We start from the raw sequence: 26,405 nt of genomic DNA on the forward strand, positions 1-26,405 counted from the left end.
ATAGTGCTATAGAACACTAACACTCATTTTTAAAAAAAACAAACAACTAGAATATTTCTGCATCTTTGTTACCTTCTGCCTGGGTGGAGATTAAGTCTCCCATAAGAATATATCCCCAATAGATAACGTCAATCAGTGATTAACAGCTCAGTGATAATCCCTTCCCTGAAAAGTCTGTTTTCAGCTTAACCTTCCATTGGGCTAATTGATGACTTATCTTCCATTAGGAGTGCCTTGCACATCAAAGCATTGTTTGGGAACACAGCAAAAACAGACTGGAGAGAGGGAGACCTCTTTCACCCTGGGGCTAATTGCTGGAATTGAATATTTCCTAATGGAGATAAGGGCTTTTAGTTTAATAAACAAGCCATTTGTTTGGGAACTGAAATGGCAATTCAATTTCTGGACTGTTGATGGATTAAATGCACACATCCACTTGTGCACCCGTACACAGCAACATTGCCTTTGTCCTTCAGACCCTCAAATCCACTCATGGCTGGCATTCTTTGCTTTTCCTAACCTCCTACCTTGCTGCACATCAGTCCTCTCAAGATACCTACAATCATGGAGCTGCGCTGGGACAAGGTAAGCACCAAGCACCCATCACCACCCTCTTCTCATCATACTCCTTTGTGCACACCCACAAGGGAGTCCTCTCTTCCTTCTCCCTAAAAGGGAAGGTTGCAGCCTTACACATCCCCCCAGCAATAATGATAAGACCAGCTTGAGGTGGTTAGGAGTATGGCCCCTCCCCTCTAGGCCAGCACTCATTTCACACATTTAGAAGCTGCTCTTCTGAGGTTACAATAGTAATAGAATGTTCTTTCTGCCAGCTACCTCTGGACCCAACTCTCTGGATTTCTTGCCTCCTGCATAGTTAGCTCTCCCAGGCTATAGTCACAAGTTCTCATTGTGTGGGAGTTGCTGTGACCATCCGGGGTGGTCCCACTTGAGTCTCCATCTCAGAAAAGGCTAACCTGATGGGCCCAAGGTTTTCCTCTCCAAAAATACAAAGTCATGTTTGCCAAAGAAGCCAACTCTCACCAATGCAAAAATATGCAGATGTAGCCACTTACTAATTTCTAAAACAACACAGGCTCTTAATGAGCAAGTATTTCTGTATTTATATCATGCAAAGTCAGAGTAGTGACTTTGGCTCTAACAGAAAGAATATGAAAAAGAAAACAGGAGCACTAGACTAGACAGGATATAGTGCATTTATATAAAAAACAGCCTAGACTGCCTTGCTTTATTGAGCAGACGCTTCTTTTCTTACAGCATTACATTTAATTCCAAAAGACATTAGAATGAAAATCACATAGACTTATGCAAAATTAACTAGCTGAGGGAGCTTGCAAGTCTAAAAGGATACTTGTAATAAAGTTAGTTCTCTGTGGATATGCCTGCTGATAAATTTTATGTCCACTCACATTAAAAAGAAAAAGAGAGACCTACTTCCCTACAGTAAAGAGCAATGAAAAATAGTGGTACTTAGGCATCTCATTAGCTCTGCGGGTTAAGCACCAATGAACAGCAGGATATAATTAATCGGGTCAAATATCAGGGGTTTTAAATGGATTAATTTGTAGACACCAAATGGACCTTATTGAAAATTAACTCCTAATTATTTCTGATGCCACATATATAGTATGCGTGCACATGTTGGATAAGTAATGGGAGTCCTTTAAAATCATCACCTCCTAATGTCAATGACAAAACCTGCCAAAAACTTTAGAGAAAGATGCAGCTTCTATCAAATTCACTGAAGTTAATTCAATTCCCAAGTAAGATCTACAAAGCACCAAGTTTTAAGTAGCAATAATATAAACAACTCTATGTTATCAGGAAACTATAATGTAGGAACTTCAAGTAATGCATTATGTCACAAGTTCACTCTGCATGCTCCTTTCTGGCACAAATTAACCCAAGGGCTTTCTTGCAAGTCAATCTAAAAAGAAGGCAGAGAATATATGTGTTTGAGCTTCCGATTTGTTAGGCCTCTAGGTAAAACTCTTTAGAAAACTAACCATTAAAAGGTATACAGAGCTCTGCCTGAATTGACAGTCTAGAAGGGGGTTCTAGCCTCGTCCTCCACCCAACTTTGTTTCTCCTGTAAAATGGGGTTACTCTGCAGGGTGACACTATATAATCTAAGAAATAATACCACTTAACCTGAGTCCATTTATCAATCTATTAACTAATATCTCAAGTCTGGAGCTTGAGTTCTAGAGAGAAAAGTTCCAGGTAGTCACTGGATGCATATGACACACCTGTTACCATTTTGTGTTTCTGTAACTCTAGAAGACATAATGAATGCATTGAAGACTTCAGCAGCTTTATGAGATAGCTTGGAGCTATCATCATTATGTTTCACAGACAATTACACAAAGTAGAATTCAAGATTTGCAACATTCTTACCAGGTGCAAACATCTCAAGTGAGTCCGGGTTTTAAAGTACATTCCAACTGAGCAGAAGAATCAGGTTTTGAAACTGGTTTCATTCCACATCTGTGAGCTTTGGCAGCCCTCTATCTTGAGTCTGCCTTCTTGGAATTCCTAAGCTGGGCCCATTCTGCTGACCCCAAATATTCAGGTCTGAGGGGTTTCTAGGCCAGTGAAGCTGATAAACTAAGGGCTTATGCTAGCTATAAAAACCATCCTTCAGAACTTGATAAGGTGAGGTCTCCAGGGTGCTAATGCTTATTTTTCAAGTCACTGGAACACAAGCGAATTAATTGTTAACTGTTTTCACCATGAGTATGTACTGGGAATGCAGAGATTCAAGAACTGCACTTACAGTAGCTTCCGGTAAGGTACGATTTGTGCTGTGGGAGAAATCTTAAGCATGACCTCATCTGGACCAGTTTCAACTTAACTCTCACTTTGTTTGGGGCTAAACATCTGAAATCCCAACAAAAATCTGCACAGAATCCAGTTTGAAACCAGATTGAACTCAAAATATGACACCTTATCCCCCCCCCCCCAAAAAAGCAGGACTCTTGTAAGTTTCCTAGACTGTTCAGTTGCAGACAAAGAGGAAAAAGCAGAACTATGTGGCCAAGTGACAAACAAACCAGCATATGGGGAGCTCCCTGGGGGACACTCAATAGACTCCACTGTTCCTGGAGGCAGACCCTTGAATGGTCCTAAAAAAGATGTGGCTGACACTCAAACCTGAAATGTTCCAGGGATCACAGCATAAGCCAGAAAGGAGAGGGGGCAGGTGGATCCACATTCACGTGGCCAAAAGAGAAGTCTGAACAAGAAAGACAGAGATATGAAGGATCTTTTGCCAACATAGCAAAGAATTTCTCTTTGTTCAAAGGGGCTCTGGGAACAAAGGCCCATCTAATTCTGGAGGTCTTGGCTTCAGATAGCATCTCAGATCTCAAACACAAATAAACCTGGTAGGGCAATGTATGTGTGCCACATGGATTCAAAAAAGGACAAAAATTCAGGATAAAAATTCCAGGTAAAGTAGAAAAATCAGCCAGAGGAAAAACTGCAAAGAAGATTTGTAGCAGCAGCCATACTCTACGTTTTAATTCCTAAGCAGAATATATATGAGGTCAAAGATGAAGGATTTATCAAGCTGAATCTTTGGAATTCCCCTTTTCTCTCCTCAAAGAGTCCTCCATAGGCTATTAACACTAAGAATGGCTTAAAAGTGTGGAAACTTCAAGTCAGAGGTGACATGCTCTCCTTGTAAATTTAACACCACCACTAAGAAATGTAAGCTGTTCACTTGCTTAGTGTCTCACTTGCTGCAAGGTTAGCACAAGTTATGCAGTGACTATGAGCTTGAGATCTGAGTACTGTACTTGGCTTGACTTTATTCATTCGCTCAGGCAACTGAACACCTACTGTGCTTCAGGCATTGTGCTGGGCACCGGGGACACAAGGGTGGGGACTAGGCATAGAGCTGTCCTCTCAAAATTTATTGTTGTGAAAAAACAAAACAGAATTACAAACAAATGTAAAATCGCATCTATGATAAGCGCTTTGAAAGACAGTGCCTTCAATAGGAGAGTTTGGGCTACCCAGGGAGGTCAGGGGAGGTTTCCATGAGGCAGTAAAAGCTGAGCTGCCCTCTGAAATCTGGGAAGTGAACTAAGTCACAAAGGGTGGGTAGAAGGCTGTTCCAGGCAGGAGAACCAGCATGCAGAGACCCTGAGATGGGAGTGAAATAAGTGAGGACAAGAGAGGGCAATTAGCAATTGAGGCTGAAAATACAGAGGAGACACAAAACTGTCCTGCAGAGGTAGAAAGAGACTGGGATGTGGCATCACTGGCTTTGGCGGCTAGGATGGGGTAAGGGGCTCAAGGGGGAAGAAGTGTCTGAAAAGGCAGACGAGGCCTGACCATGTAGGTTCGGGTCTTAAATTTTAAGTGTCACTGAAAGAAAGCATAAGGGATGGGGCTGGGGAATGACATGGTCTTATTTTCTGTCCTAATAGTGACTTACTGGTCTGCCTAAGCCTCCACAAGTCTAGGAGTCGAGCATCTGTTTCACTTGCATTGGGCCCTGGCAGTACCCAATGGGGAAGGGAGGGGAGGGGAGGAGAGGAGAGGGGAGGAGGAGAGGTCCAAGCAAGGACTTTGGATAACAACTCCATGGCTCCAGAAAAGGCAGGCCTAAACTAATTTATTTACTTTTGAATATCTGATCTTTTTTCCTTGGCTTAATCTTTCAAAATCCAGCCCTGGGGGTAACACCAACAAAAAACACAATGTCAATAACACCGGAGGACAAATATATTCTCTGCTTGATAAAGTTTATAATGCTGAATACATATTAATAAATCCCTGTATTATTTCTGAACACATTACATCTAACAGCTCAGTAAATATTGTCTAGAATACAGAAGTAAGCCTGATCCCATTAAGCACTATTCCATTAATAAGGATATTCCTGCTTTCAGATGGTGTCAGATTTGCAATGGAGGCTGAAAATGCGGAGGAGACACAAAACTGTCCTGCAGAGGTAGAAAGAGGCTGGGATGTGGCGTCAAGATCAAGATCAAAAACTGGTTTCAAATCTTGGTTTTGCACCTGTTCACTGTAAGACAAGCTGCTGGACCTCTTGGAGCCTCAGCTTCCTTATCCGAAAATGAGACAAGAGTGTGGTCCTTGGAGTGTCACAGTGCTAAATGAGATCATATATACAACATGCACAGAGAAGTGGCCATCAGCAGCAGCTCCCGTGGTGGTAGACACATTGGTGGTAGCAGGAGTAACCTGGGAAGACATCCACAGCTCCTTGGGGACCAGTGAGTCGTAAGTGGGTCATATGTTATATCCAAAAGGAAAGGGAACAGTGAAAAGGAAAATATTTCATACACAGGATTTCCCAGATTAACCTCTGCTGAAATTCCTTTAATTACATTTGAAAGCACGCAAGCAGCTGCAGATGGTTTCAGGCCGGCCCACAGAAGCCAGCTGTGTTCCCCCTCCAGCGAGGCCATGGGAAATGACAGCAGCAGCTGCCCACTGAGTTCCAGTGAAAAAAGGCGGCAGCTGTTTGCACCTGAAAGCACGTGGTTGTCTTTGTATGCCTTGGCCTGGGTCATCCATGGAGAGATGCTGATATATTTCCCTAACTTCTACTTGTCTTTCAGCCCCTGAAAGCGTGTGACTACCTTTGTCTGCTTTGACCTGGGCCATCCATGGAGACATACTGATATTAATATATTTCCCTAACCTCTATTTGTCTTTCAAGCAGATCAGAAAGTGATGAGGAGAGAGAGAGATTAACTCCCAGCAAAGGTTCTGGCTACACTGATGGTAACAGGTGGCTAAATTTCCAGACATCCACCCTTGGACACTCAGGAGTGGAATAGAGGGTGCAGGACCCCAAACACACACAGCAAACCTCCCAGGAGCAGCCCCACATCCTGCGTGTCTTACTTTTTAAAATTTCTGTTTTAGCAAGTTTTGATCCCTAACAGGAGAGAAAAGGCTGAAGCAGGGATAAGACCAGGTAAAAAGACACACGGTTTCACAACAGACCCCAGACACATTGCAGAGGTTTGGTAGCTCTCAACAGCTTCAAATCCTAGATGTTCACTCTAATCTCTATTCACATTTATCCTATTCTAGATTTCTGGAAAAAATCTGAACATCACTTTGACACCAGGAGGCATCCCATCTTGGCTCTGGGAACGTTCTCCTCCAGGCACTCCCCGGAAACCACCCTTGGCTCACTCAGCAGAGGCGTCAGTCTCTTGCTGAATCCACAGACCAGAATCTTCAAGTCAGCTGGGGGAATCCACTCCTTTTCCAAGCTGAGGGGGGTTTGAGCCAGCCTCACATGTCATTGTCTTGTACCCACTATAAGAACATCCCAAGAATTGTAGTAGTCATCCAGAAGGATCTCTACAAAGACACCTGACACAAATTCTAAACACAATCCCCCTAATGCAAAAGAGCCCAGCTGGCCTTCAAGGGGTCGGGGAATAATTTGGCGTTGTTACATATCAGAGGCCAGGTGACATGGTTTCCTGTCTTTCTTAGATACAAGGAGCTTTCCGTTCAGGACACAGCAGAGGAGTGGCAGTTAAGCCTTCCATTTCCCATTTCCAATGGCCTTTCTCAGACCCCTACCCCACCCCATGTACACAAAAGGCCTTTGTGGGGGAAGGGATGGATCACCATCTTATGGGAACCAAAACCTGAGCCCATTTTTCATTAAAGGCTTTTGTATTGTTATGACTAAGCCACCTCTGTTTCTTCCCCTATGTGACCAAGAAAAGACTAGGTTCAGAGACAAACGCTGAAACATGGAGACAGGTATCAGCTTCCTTCTAGAAGTGCAGGGGGTTGCTGCACATGTCCTTACCACGGTCTCAACCTTCCAGGACAGCAGCAAGGCAGCCTTCACCTTTTTCTAAGCCCAATAATACCCATGCTGCCTTTTTAAACCTTTGCGTGGGTTAAGGTTGAATTTCTCACCCTTGTAACTCAGATGTATAAAAGGCTTGAGGTTGTTTGCTGAAAGAAATCTATTCTCCCATTCTCAACTTGATAAAATATTTATGTTTTTTATATATATATATACACACACATACACATACATATGCATATATGTTTCAGACACACACACATATATATGGGCATGTTATATGTGTGAATTGAATAATTTTCCTCTGACCATCCCCTCTACCTCCAGCTCTCGGCTTTCAGAGCTCAATTATATGCCCCAGATGCTACAGTCCTAGAAAATGAGAAAGGAGGGAACAAAGCTAAAAGGTATTTACAACTGGCTTTGTTCCTACTCACAAGAAATACAAATCAAGTGAAAGCCCTCTCCATCATAAAAGCGTAAACTGACTATGATTATTACCTGCCATGTCCAAGCAGTTAGAGAGCAAGCTATGTGGCCACTTTTCAATTTTCCGATTTTGTTTTCTCGGGACTCCTAAACTGACTGATGCAAAGCAAATGAGATTTCATAATAGACTTTGCTACAATTCCACCCCCTGGGGGCAACCTATTCATTAAATGTCAGTGAGGTAATGCCACCCATCTGCTAGGAAAAGCCTGTGCTGTCTGGGCTGCTGAAAGAAAACGTGCTTCAAGTTCATCTTAGGGGAATGGATGGGCTGACAGCTTGCACCTTCTTACATATCCTTCCGAAAGATAGTTGCTCAGACCGCCCAGAAAAACACCCCATTCATAGCTGCCTGGAAACTTGAGTCATTTTTTCCTGAGAGTAATTTCACTGGTTCAGGGAAAGCCTTTTCCCTTATCCTAAGTACCAGATGTCAGTAGAAGGAAGAAGTCCCAGAAGCAAGCATGTGGCAGAGAACACACAGCAGGCTGCTAGGAACAGAAGGCTGCAGGGCAACTCTGGATGCACCATGGTTTCTATTACTATAGAAATGGATTCTGTAGGAAAAACATTACATTTCTAAGGCATTCCTCTCTTCTTATGTAGCCTAGATCTTCAGACATGGCTGTGAAATCTCGAGAACGAGTAAGATTTTCTTCCCCGTGAGGACAAAATTTGTCATTCGTTTTTGGTAGTGGTGGTGAGCAGAAAAATCTTTAAAGACTGTCCCTGTCTTGCAATAGGAAGTGAACATTCTTAAATGAAAACAGGGGAATTGAAAGTAATCACTTAACTGAAAAATACGTGTTTTATATCCAGAGCTGGGGGAAAGAGGAGGGATGGGTGGAAATGTTGGCCTATTTTTCATATAGTGAATTTATATAGGTTATTTGTGATATATTTATCTGAAGTCTTGGAAAATGTGGAGGTGTGTGGAAATGAGCATACCTGCGGGAAAGAGGTGGTGGAGTAGAATGCCAAGGTCCTTAGGTCACATCACTATTCTTTCTTAAGCTAAACTTTGGTTCTATACCAGGACAGAAAGTGACTTTAGTTTCCAATCTGGGTTGCAATCTTCATTTGGATCCCTGACAATTTGCAAAGAACTTGGCTGATGTGTCAGAGGACTTGAGTTCTACAACTATCTCGGCCATTCACTCACCTTGAGCAAGTCACCTGCTCTAGGCCTCAGTTTAAATGAGCTGTGTCCAGCACATAATAGGTAATCAATTAATGTTTTTATAACAGCTTCATTGAGATATACTTAATTTATATACCATTGAATTCACCCTTTTAAAGTATACAATACATTGGTTTTCAGTATTTTCACAGGCTTGTGCAACCATCACAGTATGCAATTTTTGTTGAATAAATGAATGAATAGATTAGAAGTTTAAAGGTAACATGGCTTTAAGTATCAGGCACTTTTTATAAGTGAATTAATGTAATCTCACATCTCCTACAAATCTATGAAATTGGTGCTATTATTATCCCATTTTACAGAAAAGTCAACTGAGATTGAGCTCAGGCAGTCTGGCCACAGAGCCAGCATTCTAAACCAGTTTGAAAATTCTGTGATTCTGTTAAAAGAGGCTGACATCATGAAGTTCCTCATTTATTACATCATTCATGCTATGAATAAAAATATCAATAGCCTTCCTATTTGCATTTATGATGAACTTGCTGTCCTGGACTCCCCCCCAAAAAAAGTCTCTTCCCAGAAAAAAGCAGGAAAAGCAGAAAGACCACTAGACTGTATACCCCTAGGTGCGGGGATGCATCTCCTCATTTTGGACACATCTTACACATAGTGGAATCACAACAGATGACTGGCTAGTATGAAAAGAACATTACCTGCCATGCACCATATATGGGCCACCCCAACATCCCCACCAAGGGGACAGAAGAAAGAGCCAAGATCAGGCGTGATGGCTCATGCCTGTAATCACAACATTTTGGGAGGCTGAGGTGGGAAGATCACTTGAGCCCAGGAGTTTAAGACCATTCTGGGCAACACGGTAAGACCCCATCTTAAAAAATAAATAAACAAATAAATAAATTCAGGCATAATGGTGCATGCCTGTAGTCACAGCTACTTGGGAAGCTGAGATGGGAGGATCGCTTGAGCCCAGGAGGTTGAAGCTACAGAGACACATGAACCCGCCACAGTACTCCAACCTGGGTAACAGAGCAAGACCCTGTCTCATAAAGACAAAAATCAAAACAAACAAAAAACAATAACAAACAAGAAAGAGCCCAGTGCCTTTGGCAGGTTATTAAACAGAATCTAGATCCAAATCACATCAGCCATCATCAGAGCCAGAGGCCTTTGGACCTGAATCTGACATTAATCATGCAGTTTCCTTTTTGGAGCAGTAATAATAAATTGGTCACAATAAACCAAGGAGAAGCACTTCACCCTCCATACACAGAAAAGGGTATCATGGAACTGCCCAGCTCATTTCACTCTAATTAGAAATCAGACACATGCAAGCACTTGTAGATATCACAGGGCTGATGATTCAGTGACTTGATTGAATAATGTTGTACAATTAAGCTGGCAGGGAGGAGGGGAAGACTTAGAGATGGGCTACTTCAACATCATGGCAGTCCCAGCCCCAAAAGAGGACAAGAAGTGGCCTGGCCAAGATGGTCCCACTCTAGGAACTCAATACTCCTTCCTTCTAAGACCCCTAACAGCTATCACTTTTCTTCTGCTATGGCCAAATGTGATTCAGCCTAGAAGAAAGCAAAAGTCCTGGTGCCCAGAAAATAGCACAAGATGGGTAGAAGGAAATGGAAGGGAAGAATTAATGTAATATATTTTCCTGCTTAAAAAGGTCTTCTTCCCCCTCTCCTACTTGCTTTGTGCAATTCCCCAAGAACAAAAAGGCAATTCTTATGCTTGACAGCAGGCCACATATGTGATCTGCTTTCATAGCTGAGGGTCCACATGAAATTCCAGGGTTAAAAGGAAACCCAGGCAGAAGCCTGGTGGCTGAAGGGGAGCTGGCTCCTTTCTGTTTCTAAGGCATCACCACCAACCAAAACACAAGAAGCTCAAGTTAGAGGCGGGCCTCCCCTCCAATCCCCAATGAAACTCACAAAGCTAGCAAGATTGTGCAAAGCAAGGCTGCAGTGTCCTCTTAATCAGAAATATTCAATAACTAAATAGGTTTCCATCTTGCATCATATATTCAGGATGACCCACTTAGACAATCTCCCTATTTACATGGTTTTCAGAGTGATCTCCATGGGGATTTTCTGAGATTTTCTGGCAGTCCCTTGCTCCTAGGCAAAAGTCCCAGGGCACAAGGGAACTGCTGCTTTACACTGATACTTGGCATAAGAAAAAAAGCCCAGCAGCCAAAAAGGGGACTTAACATTCCTTATTCCTGCTCTCAGAATCATTGCTTTCTGATTTCGTTTTCTTTCTCATCAAATGTTACCAATCCAGAGTACTACACATATGGTAGGGGGAAAATGTAATGGTCAGAAGTGAGGGCAGAAATTTTTGCCAGAGGCAGTCAAATAATGTGGCCAGGCCACCCAGTTCACCATTCAGAATGTAAAATTGGACAATAATTCAGGTAAAAATTGAAAGCAAAAGAACTATACTAACAATACTTCTTTAATGTTTTCCATTATTTGCTACAGTAAACCCCAAAGCTCCTTTTGCAGAAGAGTGAAAAGACAAAGGCATGGCAAGATAAAGAGTGATATGGTTTGGATCTGTGTCTCCACCCAAATCTCATGTTGGATTGTACTCCCCAGTGTTGGAGGTGGGGCCTGGTGAGAAGTGATTCTTCATGAGGGCAGATTTCCCCCTGTAGTGCTATTCTGGTGATAGAGTTCTCACAAGATCTTGTTGTTTAAAAGTATGTAGCACCTCCCGCCCCTCTTCTTCCTGCCCTGGCTATGTGAGGTGCTCACTCCCCCTTTGCCTTCCATCATGTTTGTAAGTTTCCTGAGACCTCCCCAGAAGCTGAGCAGATATCAGAATCATGCTTCCTATACAGCCTGTGGAATCGTGGCCAGTTAAACCTCTGGTATTTATAAATTACCCAGTTTCAGGTATTTCTTCATAGCAATGTGAGAACTAACTAATACAGAGAGCCTCAAGTTTAAGGCTACCTAGTGCAAAGGTAAGTAGGGCCTCCGGTTGCCTTTTTCATTGGTCACTATCCTAAGAAAATGTATACAATCATCTTCAAACTATTCTCTCCTGAGGAACTACCCTACAGTGGGCATTGTGGTATTAGACATACAAAGACACGGATCACATACATAGTCCTCAGTCTAGTGGTGAAGGTAAGACTAAAAACAGATGCATCCAACAATGTTGCCAGTGCGATGGTAACCAGGGTACTACTGACATTTGGGGCCAGGTGACTCTTTGTTGGGGCTGTCCTGTGTGCCGTATGAAGGATATTTAGCAGCATCCCTGGCTTCCACCAACCAGTAGCACTCACCTGTCATGAGAATAAAAAATGTATCCCAACATTGCCAAATGTGCCCTTGGAGACGAAATAACCCTCGGTTGAGACCACTGGGAAAGACATACAAGGTATCATGAGAGTACGGAAGAGGAATTCTTAAGCCAGAGAGGCATAATCAAAGAATGCTTCTCAGAGAACCTGTCATCTGAACTGAGTCTTAAAAGATGAGTCTGGTCAACAGGAGAGGGATTCCAGGCAGAGGAGAGAGCATGAATAGTGAAGAAAACAGGGTAATGTGATGCCCTCCAGACTACAAACAGCTTGGTGTAAAGTGCAAGGCAGGAGCGTGGGAGATGAGCCTGGAGAGGAAGATGGGCCCCAGATCACAAATGTCAGGAATCTGGACTTTATTCTAGATGCAATCACTCTTCACATGATTAGAGCAGCTATGCCAGTCTTGAATCTTCATGAATTCTCATTAAATGTCCCTGATAGCATTTCTATTCAGACAATATTTCAGCTCTTTCAGCAGTGATAATGTTGCTAAATTTTTGGTCAATTGCCAATCACTGGTATCTTCTTTTTCTTTTGTCCTGGCTTTTTTGTCCTTGAAGGACATGTTCCCTTGCTCATTCATCCCCTGACAGGCACAGGACCAGTTCTCCTCGTGCCTCATCAACCCATCTTAGCCAAGTTCCGCAGTCACTCAATTTCCACTATTTTCCTCCCAAAATATTACATCTCACATCCAGTAAACAGTTGTCATCTCATAAGCCATAAAGCAGTCAATCAACCATCAATCCTGAAATTTTTGCTTATTTGGAAAGTTAGCCTAGAGTAGGTGTTTATAAAAATTATTTAAAAACAAAGACAACAACTGGCTACATGGCCTGAACGTCCCTGCAGAGGACATGTGTTTTCTTGATCTGACATACATGTCCCTCGATTTCCCTTAAAGAACCACCTCTTTTGCCACTCTCTACCTTCATTCTGCGCTGTGGTCTACGGGGAGCTCTCACCCCTTCAGCTCTAGGGGTAAGCAGGTGACCTAAATCTGGCCAATTAGAGCACTGCCACTCACCCCCACCCCATCCCTGGGGGCCATGAGGAGCAGGAGAAGCAATCAGGGCCCATGAGACCCCATTCTGAGACTTGCTGGAACTGTACAGAATTGAGAAATTGGAATAAAAGCCAGAAGCTGCTGTCAGTCACCTTGATACAGCAAGCAAAAGAGTCTACCAGAGAATAGAACCAACACAGAGGGAAACACAGCTGAATGGGGAAAGAGAGAGGCTGATAACATCCTTTGAATTTCTGGATCCCACAACGTCTCAAGGCTATCCCTGTACCTTTCAGTGATATTAGCCAATAAATTTCCCTTATTAAGCCAGTTTGAGTTATGCAGTTTGCAGTCCTTCTACAGCATTTCACTGCCCTTAAAACCACACAGAACTAAGCTCACTTAAAAAAAAAAAAAAATCTAAAGTGCAAAAAATTGACTTTTTCACTTTCAGTATCTTTGAGTTTAAAAAAGCATATAATACATCACACAATTCTACATTCGTTAATTAAAATACAAAGAAACAACTATTCAGATTGTGCAATTTTCCCATTTATAACTTTGCGAAAAGGGTAAGTCAATCAGATCTTACATTTTTTTTTTTTGAGACGCAGTCTCGCTGTGTCGCTCAGGCTGGAATGCAGTGGCACAATCTCAGCTCACTACAGCCTCCGCCTCCCGGGTTCAAGTAATTCTCCTGCCTCAGCCTCCCAAGTAGCTGGGACTACAGGCATGCACCACCACACCTGGCTAATTTTTTTATTTTTAGTAGATACAGAGTTTCACTATGTTGACCAGGCTGGTCTTGAACTCCTGACCTCAGGTGATCCACCTGCCTCGGCCTCCCAAAGTGCTGGGATTACAGGTGTGAGCCACCGCAACTGGCCAGATCTTACTTCTGACATTCCAGGCAAACTTTCACATGAAAAGTGTCAGACACAGCTGTGCTATTTGTTACAAATGGGCTTGGCTCCATCTTCAGAAGTGGTAGTAAACTTGCTACTCAAACATGCCAATGGAAATTTGAAGCAAAATATATTTGGGGGATCATGGAACTGTTCTCTATCTTGATTGTGGTGATGTTTCCTCAACTGTAAGCATTTATCTAAACTCACAGAGATGTACAGTATAAAGAATGAACTTCACTATGTGTAAGTAAAAAATAAATAAATCTTGGCCGGGCGCGGTGGCTCACGCCTGTAATCCCAGCACTTTGGGAGGCCGAGGCGGGCAGATCACGAGGTCAGGAGATCGAGACCATCCTGGCTAACACGGTGAAACCCCGTCTCTACTAAAAATACAAAAAATTAGCTGGGCGTGGAGGCGGGCGCTTGTAGTCCCAGCTATTCGGGAGGCTGAGGCAGGAGAATGATATGAACCCGGGAGGCAGAGCTTGCAGTGAGTCAAGATCATGCCACTGCACCCCAGCCTGGGCGACAGAGTGAGACTCTGTCTCAAAGAAAAAAAAAAAGATTAAATCGTAAAGATTAAAAAGTCTATCACACACAGACACACACACACCCCAACCACCAAGGATCAGAAAAGCAACAGGGATCACATACATTATAAGTCAGCACATGTAAATTTCAGAGTTTTGAAAAGGAAGTTACCTCTCTTTAGATAAGAGGGTTTTTAAAAACAATCTTTATTGACCATGGACAATACCTGATCTTTGTGGACTTGAAAAAGCTCACACGTGCAGCTCCATTCTTCATTCCACTACTGCATTATCACTACACTGATATAGGCAGGATTGCAGTTATCTCCCCAACTCTTTGACTTCTAAGAGAAGCACACAAATACAAAACCTGCCCCAAATCCCTGCAAAGTGCCAACTGCCCGACTAGAAGCAGGTCTGAAACTGAGCTCATGTAGTTGTTTTCAAACCCTAAGTCTATTCTTTAGCTTTACCCATGCCGACCTACCTTGTCAGCATGTTCAGGGTCAATGCAAAAAAACTGAGCTAGATTTTAAAGCATAGCATGTATACCGTTCATGCATTTCCAGCTTAACAGCTATGTCTCTAGTTTCTCCACAATGTATCTGCATTATTACTAAGGGGCTTAGAAATCATTATAGCATTAAAACATCAGGTAAAAAAAAATCCCAGAGAACATTTCTACTGATGCTTTCTTTGCCTCCTTGAAAAATGCTATATAAGTTGAAGGTACTGAGGTATTACAGTAATTACTAGGGAAAAAGAAATAATTCACAATAAATTTAGAACTTGAAGCAGAATAGCATTTTTATAGACCTTGAGTAATTCTGGTTTAGCTCTCTTAAAGAAATGTTGGCCATGGGAACACAGTATTAGCTGTTTAGAACTCCCAGAACCTAAAATGTTTGGAATCTCTCTGGGTGACTCAATGCCTTGAGTTCATAAATGCAATGTCCCTGAAGAATAAAAGAGAAATGTGCCTTAATGAGCTTGAGGCATGAGAGGTGTAAGTTCCCTCTGCAGCAAGCAAAAGTCCACAATAAAAGTAACCAAGACCTACCGTGAAGAGAGAGAACAGCATCCAGGTGGCAATCATGATCTAACTTTCCCGCAGTTATACCTGATCTTCAGAACCCACTGTGCCTACAGCTTCGCCCCGGTTTCCCTTTCTTCAGTAGGACATCTGATGTAAGGACACAGGAACACAGCCCTCTGCCAGGTCACAGAGTTTCAGGTGAAGCAGGACTGAGCTCGCATCCCGTACCTGCCTGCACGCACCTGGTGGACACTGCCCCAGGAAGCACACCGACTGCAACGTGAACCGGCCTGACTTCTCCGATTCAAAGGTACACTTTGGAACCATGTTACAGCCTTCAAGGGCAAATGAAACAGGAGTCAAGTGTATTTATTTTTACACAGCTACTAATGATCAGATTACATTTTATCAGATCAATTATGATTTGACAAACACTAGCTGTTACTTGAATTCAAATGTAATAGGATAACATGCCCTGGGTAAGCAGTAAGCAGTTGTGGTTTTTTGTTTTTGTTTTTGTTTTCATTTTGTAAAGTCATTATGACTTATAATAAAACATCAGAAAGTGACCTTCAAGACTTTTCTCCTCCTGTAAAAGGCTGCTGGCTCTCCACGATAAGGAAGAGTCACTGGACACTGTTTACAGTAAAGAGAAGTAACACTATTGGTTCAAACAAAGGCACCTTTACAGAGAGGAAGAAAACCTGTTTAGCAAAGAGGCAGGTGCAAAAAGGGATGAGCATCTTGTGAAACATGATACAAAGCGAAGTCAAGGCACAGGCACTCCTGGTAATGGCATGAGAATACAATTCTAGCCTCCTAAGACACAAAAGTCAAAATCCTATTTTTGTTAAGAATTGTGTTAAGAAGGGTTTTTTTGTTTTGTTTTGTTTTTTTAACATTGTCCTGTTTTTAAGATTTTAGGTAAATTATGCTCCTGGTGTCAGTTAGGATGTCTGGCTCCTTCCTTCTAAGGCCAAGGGGTAACTGTGACCTCATCCACTGGCCCCTGGAATCAACTAGTACTTATCTCCATCTCGGGACTTGCTGTAGCCATGCTGTATTCCTTAATAAAGATCTTTTCATGGCTGGTTTTTACGTGCTTTATACTATCTCTAGAGATCATTTTCATTCCATTTTAAAACATTCTATCAGACATAGCTAGTCTTGGCTTCAGCCCCAATTTCAACAAGTGGAATTAAAGGAGGCAGTTCTTTGAAATGCATACATGTGCTCTCCAACAAGTGATCTAGTTTCCATTTCTTACTGCTTCTCTCATCCATCTCCCCAGTGTCCTTTCTCCCCACTGCTCTGCACTGCCCATTATGGTGCTCCTAGTCATAGGCTGGCTACTGACTACTTGAAATGTGACCAGTGTGACTGAGGATCTGATTTTTAAAAATAGTTAATTTAATAGTTAATTTAAATGCAAACTGTAGGCCGGCGCAGTGGCTAATGTCCGAAATGCAAGCACTTTTGGGAGGCCAAGGCAGGTGGATTACCTGAGGTCAGGAGTTCCAGACCAGCCTGATCAATATGGTGAAACCCCATCTCTACTAAAAATACAAAACTTAGCTGGGCATGGTGGCATGCAGCTGTACTCCCAGCTACTCCGGAGACTGAGACAGGAGAATTGCTTGAACCCGGGAGGCAGAGGTTTTAGTAAGCTGAAATCGCATCACTGCACTACAGCCTGGGTGACAGAGCGAGACTCCATTTCAAAAAAAAAAAAAAAAAAAGGTAAATGCAAACTTTAATAGCTACTTGTGGCCAGTGGCTGCAGAGTGCAGCTATATAGCTCTTTATTTTGAGGCAGGAGAATAGGGTCTACAGGCAGGGAACCTAAAGCCGATTCACGCTGACTACCTAGAACTGAATCAAAAGGAAAACCTCGACTTTCCACATCGAAGTAACAAAAGGACCAGAGCTACTCCCTTTGCAAACCCCCCACCCTTTTTTTGCGTGGCAGATGAAAAATTGAAAGTACCTCTGATTGCTCCCTTCCCATAACCAATCAGGCTGGCCGTGGGCCAAATCTTCATTTGCATATAAGGAGTATAAGTTTGTAACTTCACTGCAGCCTCTGATTGGTCACTTTACACAACCAATCAGATGTTTGCATAGGGTGTAGCTTTGTAACTTCAGCCTCTGATTGGTCCCCTCCTGCAACCAATCAGACTAATCATGAGCCACTACTTCATTTACATAGGGCATACACCAAGTAACCAATGGTAAATCTCTAAAGGGTATTTAAACCTCAGAAAATTCTGTAACCGCTTCCTTGAGCTGCTTGTGAGAGCACGCCCTGTGGCGTGTGCTTTCATTTTCAATAATCTCTACTTTTGTTGCTTCATTCTTTCCTTGCTTTGTTCATTTTATCCAATTCTTTGTTCAATATGCCAAGAACCTGGACACCCTCCACCGGTAACAATTTGAACAGCTCATTTTTGCAATTCAGAAACGTGCATACAAATGCTGTTGTCTCAGATACATCCTCCCTTGATCAGCATATCTAAGCAGCCTCCTCATCCCACATTCCCTTTCTTCCCCTCTCAGCACTTATTACTACTCCAAATGGCTCTGTGTTTGCTTCCCTCCTCTAGGATGTAAGGTCCCTGAGGACAGAAACCTCATACGTCTGCCTCACTACTATCTCCTACATGCCTAGAACAGTAACTGGCGTATGGCAGACACTTAGTAAATATTTGTTGAGTCAATGAATGAAATGAACCAGCTCACCTAGCCAGGGTGCCTCCTTGATGAAATGGGAAAAGAGAAATCCATGCAGCTTGGTTAGTAAATGGCTTTTTTAAAATCAGAACTCATGGAACCATGTTCTACAACTCATTCACAGCATCCAGTTCTGCATTCAAATGACAAGGAAGTGAAGGAGCCTCCAAACCATGATAAGGCTGGAACCTTAGAGGCCATGGTCTTGGGACTCTCCAAGAATAGACATGAGGCTTCTCTAATAGAGCAGGGAAGAGCCACCTCTGAACAAATAACTGCAACTGTGAAGACCCGCAAGATTGGTCCCAGCCCTACTGGGAATGTGCTATGTCAAATACTGCACAGTGATCAAGACAAATACGGTCCTCAAACCTTTGGGGCCTCTCCGACACATCAGACACATTAATAGTATTAAGATGATGCGTTAGTTCTGGGCCGCTGTTGATGGAGAGCACAAAAGGGGACACCTTTCTCCTCTTGAGGTGATCAAGGAAGGCTTCTCAGTCTTGAAGTGGGGTAGAGAAGGACTAGCATGGTGGAGAGAATTGGGGGTTGGGTGTGACAGGGAGATGGGAGATGGTTAGTCCAGGCAGGAAGGATAGCAAAAGCAAAGTCACCTGAGGCATGGAATGGCATAGTGTTTACAGAGAATTGAAATTACGTTGGTTTTACTCCAGTGTAAAGAGTGAGGTCTGGAGTGGCAAGAAATAAAACCAGAGCAATGGGTACGGGGTCAAATCATAGACAACATAGGCTTTGAATCCCAAGGGTTTGGGGACTTCTTCCTAGGGCAAATGGGGAGAGGCTTTAAGAAGAGAGATGAAATGACTATCTGCTTTGTAATGATCTTCATGACCCTAAAGATTTACTGGAGGCAAAGAAAATGAAAAAGTACATAACACTTGAGACAAATACACTCTGTAGGACAGGGATGGAAAATACTGCCTCTGTGTCCAGAAACCTGATGGTGTCAACTGGGCCAAAAGTGATATGGCTGCTAAAGACAGGTTGATAGTCATGTAATTTAGACTGGCTTTGCAACTTAATGCATGTGCATGTACACACACACACCTACGCAGTCATGAGCCCAATGCCCACAGGTACAACAGTAATAATCAGTGGAGCGCCAGCAAGAAATCCCATCTTGGAAAGTCAGCAAATGGTACAAGTCATTCTCTGCAGCTTTTCAAGGAACTGCCTCTATGTAGGTCTGATCAAGCATGCTTTAGATTCAAATCCAGCAAACATTTATTTAGTGCCTACTATGTGCTGGGCGCTCTCATAGACATTAACTTCTTCAATAATCATAGTATTAAGCACATCTCTTAGACCCTTTATACTGCCCAGACATCTGCATGTAGATGGCTTTTTTAAATATTTTAATCAATTTTTACCTTCATTATATTAAAATGCAAATAGCAAGCACATAGTTTTTAAAAATCAAATAGAGTTTAAGGGTTAAATTGTCAAACAAGTGCCCCACTCCCTCCCACTTCTCAGTCTTATACCACTTGCAACTCTTTGTAGTTACTTCTTTTTTCTTTTTTTTTTTGAGATGGAGTCTCACTGTTATTGCCCAGGTGGAGTACAGTGGTGAAATCTCGGCTCACTGCAACCACTGCCTCCCGGGTTCAAGCAACTCTCCTGCCTCAACCTCACGAGTAGCCGGGATTACAAGTGCACACCACCATGCCCAGCTAATTTTTGTATTTTTAGTAGAAACGGGGGTTTCACCATTTTGGCCAGTCTGGTCTCGAACTCCTGATCTCAGGTGATCCGCCCGCCTCGGACTCCCAAAGTGCTGGGATTACAGGTGTAAGCCACTTCCCATGGCCTGTAGTTATTTTTTTATGGTACTTGCACACTTGTCTAAATATGAAGTTTAGGCTATCTTGCTTTCTATTTATCAGTTTTAGGCATTATCCATTGGCATCCCCCTCAGCTTATCCTCCCAATATTTTTATTTACTTCACAAATTCTTCAGTGTTTATTATTAGGTTCATATAAATTTTGTGCACTGAAGACGTACAGAGTATATTATGTTTTCTCGTCTAATTTTTGGGGGTTTTTTCCTCTGAAGTTAACTATACTCCCCAATTGCTTAGTTTCCTATTTATATACTGTTAACTCAACCCAAAGTTCCAGATCTGTAAAACATCACAGTAGCATTTTCTACATCAGTACATCAAGAAATCCACCTGTTCCATTTTGTCCCACGGCCATGGGTCTTCCTGCTCCAGTCTTGCTTAGTTGACTGCTAGACTTTATAGTCTCTTGAGTTTCTATATCATTGGTTTCCTGCATCCCATATCCCATCTCTTATACTTTTTCAACTTACCGCTTCACCTTGCTGGAGCACATCCTTCAGTACCTTTCCCTTTCCTTTATCTACATTCTCTTTAATTTTAATTACTATTTTTTTTATTAAAGATATACAGGTACATAGTTTAAAGTGCCTAATAGTTCTATGGACTTTACAGAAAACAACAATTCCTACAGGTCACCACCTCAGTCTGCTTCCCTTCAATTTTTCCTCCCAAGAGTAAGTACAATTGGCCCTCTGCCTCTGGTTACACACTTAGACTCAACCAACCACAGATGGAAAATATATTTTTTAAAGTATGATTGCATCTAGGCTGGGCATGGTGGCTCACACCTGTAATACCAGTACTTTGGGAGGCTGAGGCAGGCAGATTACAAGGTCAGGAGATCGAGACCATCCTGACTAACATGGTGAAATCCCATCTCTACTAAAAATACAAAAAAAATTAGCCAGGCGTGGTGGCACATGCCTGTAGTTCCAGCTACTTGGGAGGCTGAGACAGGAGAATCACTTGAACCTGGGAGGCGGAGGTTGCAGTGAGCCAAGATCACGCCACTGTACTCCAGCCTGGGCGACACAGCGAGACTCCGTCTCAAAAAAAAAAAGAAAAATAAACAAACAAAAGAAGTATGGTTGCACCTGTAGTGAACATCCACAGACTTTTTTTCATCATGATTCCCTAAATAATACAGTATAAAAACCATTTACATAGCATTTACATGGCATTAGCTATCATAAGTAATCTATAGATATTCATAGGCTATATGCAAATACTATACCATTCTATATTAAGGACCATCTGTAGATTTTGGTATCTGAGGAAGCTCCTGGAACCACCCCCCATAGTTACCAAGGGTATCCTTGGTACTTTAACCTCTTTTAGGTGATTTTTGGTAACAATTTACATTGCTGCTTTGTGATCTTTCCATTGTTGGCATTATTTATTAACTTCTCAATATGGAGAATGATAATTTAATGGTTTTTCCTATCTATGCCCTCACCATATGAGGGTACTCTTCCCAACATAATTATATGGAAACTTTTAAAGATCAGTATACTATAATAATGTAACATTACTTTCAGCTAAGCCACATGGTGAATGATGGTCAATTTTCCTTTCCTGAACATCTTACTGTTTTCTTCAGCGTTAGTAACAGCATTTCCCCACCTTTGCTTAGTGTTTTATATAGGTCTTGCTAATTCAAGCCCAAACTTTTCCATCATGTTTCTAAATCTCTTCTCACGACACCAAGATGCCTCACATATTCTATCAATCCACCTTACAAAGGAAATCATTTCCTGGGCCTCTGGCATGCTTCGAGAGCACAGCGGTCACGCTGGGAGTTCCCGCCCTCAGCATCTAGAAATTTCCTCTGCCTCTCTCAGGTTGGATCTCCCATTTGCTCTATCGCTGGTAGTTTTCTTTCCTGGTTTACGCCCTCATTTCAATGGACCATCTTCTCCAGTTGCTTTCCGAAAACTTGTTGTGTGTGAAATGCATTATTCTACCCTCACAAGAGTTTGAAGGAATATACAGTTCTAGTTTTAAAATCATGCTCTTCCATGCTATCAAAGGTCTTGCCCCAATTGTCTTCTAGCAGCCAGTGTTGGTATTAAGAAGTCAAGCCCATTTCTATTCTTGACTCTTTGTATGTGATCTATTTTCTCCCCCTGGAAGCTTACAGGATCTTCTCTTTGAACCAATGGATTTTTTTCAACAAAGTTTTGCAAGATAGAAAGCAGACAAATAAGTAGGAAAAAAAACAAACCAAACCAAAAAACAAAAAACTTTGCAGACTTAAAACCAAAAACAAGGCCGGGCGCGGTGGCTCACGCCTGTAATCCCAGCACTTTGGGAGGCCGAGGCGGGCCTCCACTATCTTTATAGTTCAATCCACTATCTTTATGCAGAAGTCTTTTGTAAGTGAGATTTTTCCCCTTATTTCTACTCTTCAGGCCAGATCAGCAGTTCTAAACTTTAGGGTACATAAGAATTATTACAAAGGGTTCTGACACAAAACTACTGGTTGTTTTTGTATACTTTATTTTATAGGTGATCTCAAGGGTGATTTTTATACCACATCAGGTTTCACTTCCTACGGTGTTTTAGAGCCTGGCCCTCTTATGTTAAGATGCCACTGCTTGGCTGGGTGCAGTGGTTCAAGCCTGTAAATTCCAGCACTTTGGGAGGCTGAGGTGGGTGGATCACCTGAGGTCAGGAGTTTGAGACCACCCTGGCCAACATGGTGAAACCCCATGTCTACTAAAAATACAAAATTAGCCAGGTGTGGTGGCACACTGCTGTAATCCACTTGAATCCAGGAGGCAGAGGTTGCAGTGAGCTAAGATTGCACCACTGCACTCCAGCCTGGGCAACAAGAGCAAGACTCCTTCTCAAGAAACAATACAAAACAAAAAGCCACTGCTTACACTATCTTGGGATATATTGAGAAAACTATGAACCAAAGAAACAGAGAGGTGATGTTCTAGACCAGAACACAGGTTCCTCTCTTTACTTCACACATTAAAAGGCTGAAGTCAGTGGCAAATAACTTTAACTATCAAATAAAAACACATATGGGGGAACCAGGGCTATTTAGCATGGTGAAGAAGGTTTGGTGAGTTGAGGGCTTTGGAGTGAGCATGAGAACCCCATCCCAGATCTCTAATACCATGAGGGCTCTCACAGGAAAGTGGAGTTGCACAGAATTCTGGGAAGCCCCAGCAGGGACCTGGTACGGGTAGAGAAGCCACTGGGTGTGAGATTCCAGTTTAAAAGAAGGGAGAGTTTCCTGTCACTTGGGCTGGACTGCCAATGGAGCATGAGGCCTGGTGGCTGGCAGGAAGACCCTTTGGGAAGCAGGTGCTGGGGCCTCGACTGGCTAACCTCTAGGAATTATTTTAGCCCTGGGATTCTCTGTGAAAAGATTCGTGTTCATAGAACATTGACCCAAGCAGTAAACAAAACACCACACCCTGCCAAGCCGGAGAGTAATGTGGTATGTTCTATTTTAAGAACATAATCCACTAAGAAACACAGACATCTAAAAAAAGGAATGTATGTTTATAGGCAACATGCAAGCCACAATTCTAGTCCTCCCCCTGCCTTTCCAAAATTTCTCTTTTTAACAATGTCAATTCCAAATCGTAAACAACAGTAATTCTCAATGAAATGCTCTGGTGAGAGTTGTGAATTTTTTCCTCCTAAGAAAAAATATCTTTGGATACATCACTTTTCAGAGAGGAAAACCTTCAAGTTGAACTACGTTGATTGATTTTTCCAAAATACACACTTTATAGAAAGTGGTAAAAAAATTAAGCAAAAAAGTGTCAGAAGAAGCACTTTCTCCTATTTACTCAAATGTGCATATTCTTTCTGCAAGACCCTCAAAGCAGTTAACTGCATGTTACCAGGCTGAAGCAGTGCCTCTTCCTACTCACTGCATTCACTTTAAATATGTATCTTTCATTCAGTCTCCGGAAGGACACTATAACACAAACTATGGATTATTGAACTTCAGTTCATTGGTTTCCTCTGAGAAGCTCAAAAAAACTTTTAACATTTGGCCGGGCGCGGTGGCTCACGCCTGTAATCCCAGCACTTTGGGAGGCCAAGGCGGGTTGATCACCTGAGGTCAGGGGTTCGAGACCATCCTGGCCAACATGATGAAACCTCGTCTCTACTAAAAATACAAAAAATTAGCTGGTCATGGTGGTGGGTGCCTGTAATCCCAGCTACTTGGGAGGCTGAGACAGGACAATGGCGTGAACCCAAGAGGCCGAGGTTGTGGTGAGCCGAGATCGCATCACTGCACTCCAGCCTGGGCAACAGAGTAAGACTCCGTCTCAAAAAATAAATAAATAAATAAATAAAATAAAAACTTTAAAAATTCAACTTATCAACTAAATTAGCGATGGGCACAGCTTTTATAGACAGAAGAAACAGAAAATCAGTTAGCTAACAGCAACTTCTACTTCTGCCACAGCACTCTAAGCACATGTGAGTCATGCAGACATTTTACATCGTGTTTCCCATCTCTCACTACACCTGACATCACACCTCTATGGTTTTGATGGTCTAGAATTATCAACCTTATTGGCAACTCCTATTAAATCTTTTTCTGATAACATAAGGCATAAAGATGAAAAGAGATAAAATGTATGGCTTCTCCAAAAAGTTCTCTTTCTCTTAGGAAAATAGAAGATACTAAAGACCTTAAAGCAACCTTCCCTGCCAATTTTCATCACTATCATTGGTCTCCTGGGATGCAGTCTTCAAATCACCAGGAGACCAATGATAGTTATGGAAAGGTTAACAGCGGTCAGGGCTGCCTGGCACTATGCCTACTGTGTAGTAGCTGCTGAATGTACGCTGACAAAACTGATGAAGAGAAAGAACAAAGTTGATTTTTCAGATAGGGATCCTCAATCTTCCTTTTTTTTTTTTTTTTTTTAAGACAAGAGTCTTACTCTGTCACCCAGGCTAGAGTGCAATGGCACAGTCTCAGCTCACTGCAACCTCCACCTCCCGGGTTCAAATGAGTCTCCTGCCTCAGCCTCCTGAGTAGCTGGGATTACAGGCTCCTGCCATCACGTCCAGCAAATTTTTGTATTTTTAGTAGAGATGAGGTTTTACCAGGTTGGCCAGGCTGGTCTTGAACTCCTGACCTCAGTTTTCTGCCTGCCTTGGCCTCCCAAAGTGCTGAGATTACAGGTGTAAGCCATCGTGCCCAGCAACCTTCTAATAAAACTCTGTATTCTCTCAGTAGGCAACAAGCGCAGAAAGACAGATACATAGAATCATGCTCCGTATGTACCTTCTAGACATGGCAGTCCTGCCCTGGTTATTGGCTGAATCATGATGATTTTTTTCCCCGAGTCTTTTCTACACTATTTCTGTGGGAAAACCTAGGGAGACTGAAGATTAACCTAACATCTCAGCTTGCAAGTATTTTTTTTTTTTTTCTTTTTGGAGACAGAGTCTCACTCTGTCACCCAGGCCAGAGTCCAGTGGCACGATCTCAGCTCACTGCAACCTCCGCCTCCTGGGTTGAAGCGATTCTCCTGCCTCAGCCTCCTGAGTAGCTGGGATTACAGGCATGCACCGCCATGCCTGGCTAATTTTTGTATTTTTAGTAGACCTCGCCATGTTGACCAGGCTGATCTCGAACCCCTGACCTCAGGTGATCTGCCCACTTCGGCCTCTCAAAGTGCTGGAATTTACAGGCAAGCTTGAAGAGTAAAATAAGCTGTGTGTTCTCACTCCTCACTGCATACCAGAAAGATACATTCACTTCCTATCAGATGAAATGTTGACCATAACCAGGAGATTTTTGAGGCACTTCATCAAATTATATAAAAGGGAAATAATATTTCTTGGCAGGTTAATAGGGAATAATCACTGAGGGCAGCAAAGTACTGATTTTAAAAGAAAACATCCTTATTCAGCCAAGGTTGAGCTGCCTGGGGCGATATTTCAAATTAACTACACACGTTTCCTAAAATTAATTGTCATAACCAACTGCTATTTTTTGACACCTTTGCTGACGAAGATCAGCTAAATGTATTTCGACCTGAAAGTCAGGAGGCTACCACTGCCATTTTCCACACCAAGAGAAATGTTCTTGGAGTAAACACTCCATGTGTATCCACCAGCTGATTCTTTTCTAGATTACAAAGGGAGGTTGTTTACTTTTGAAAGAACAAATTGCTCAGCCATGATTGTTAATTATTTGAGTCAACAGTAGTACAAGAGTGCAAGTGAAATATCTTCCTAATCAAAACAAAAGCTGTCTAAATTCTCCAGAGTTTTTATTGGAAACTACCCTCAGTGCAAGAGAATGAAAATAAAATAAACTGATATATGACAAACACTAAGAATATCTGAAAATATGTTTAAACCTACATTTGGGGCTAAATGCTCTTTTCCCGATCTGCTTTTAATGTCCTTTCAGAACAGTATGAAACAAAAACAAAACTTAAAAATTCATAAGAGCTAAAATAAAAGTTATTTACAAATAGATAAGAATACATAAATTCAGAAAAATTC

The 26,405-nt window shown here is 42.3% G+C and overlaps 1 protein-coding gene across 8 annotated transcripts in view; it reads right to left on the reverse strand.

The window, feature by feature from the left end:
- The window catches only part of PALM2AKAP2 (PALM2 and AKAP2 fusion), a 525,798-nt gene that overhangs the window by 64,461 nt on the left and 434,932 nt on the right, over positions 1–26,405 (reverse strand). The window contains exon 1 of one of the 8 annotated variants that reach the window (XM_077965344.1): positions 15,328–15,649. Coding sequence (XP_077821470.1) covers positions 15,328–15,363 — 36 coding nt within the window. The 5' untranslated portion in view covers positions 15,364–15,649. 8 annotated transcript variants of the gene reach the window in all.

The sequence above is a fragment of the Macaca mulatta genome, chromosome 15 (assembly GCF_049350105.2).
Source record: "Macaca mulatta isolate MMU2019108-1 chromosome 15, T2T-MMU8v2.0, whole genome shotgun sequence".
In the NCBI taxonomy this organism is placed as follows: Eukaryota; Metazoa; Chordata; class Mammalia; order Primates; family Cercopithecidae; genus Macaca; species Macaca mulatta.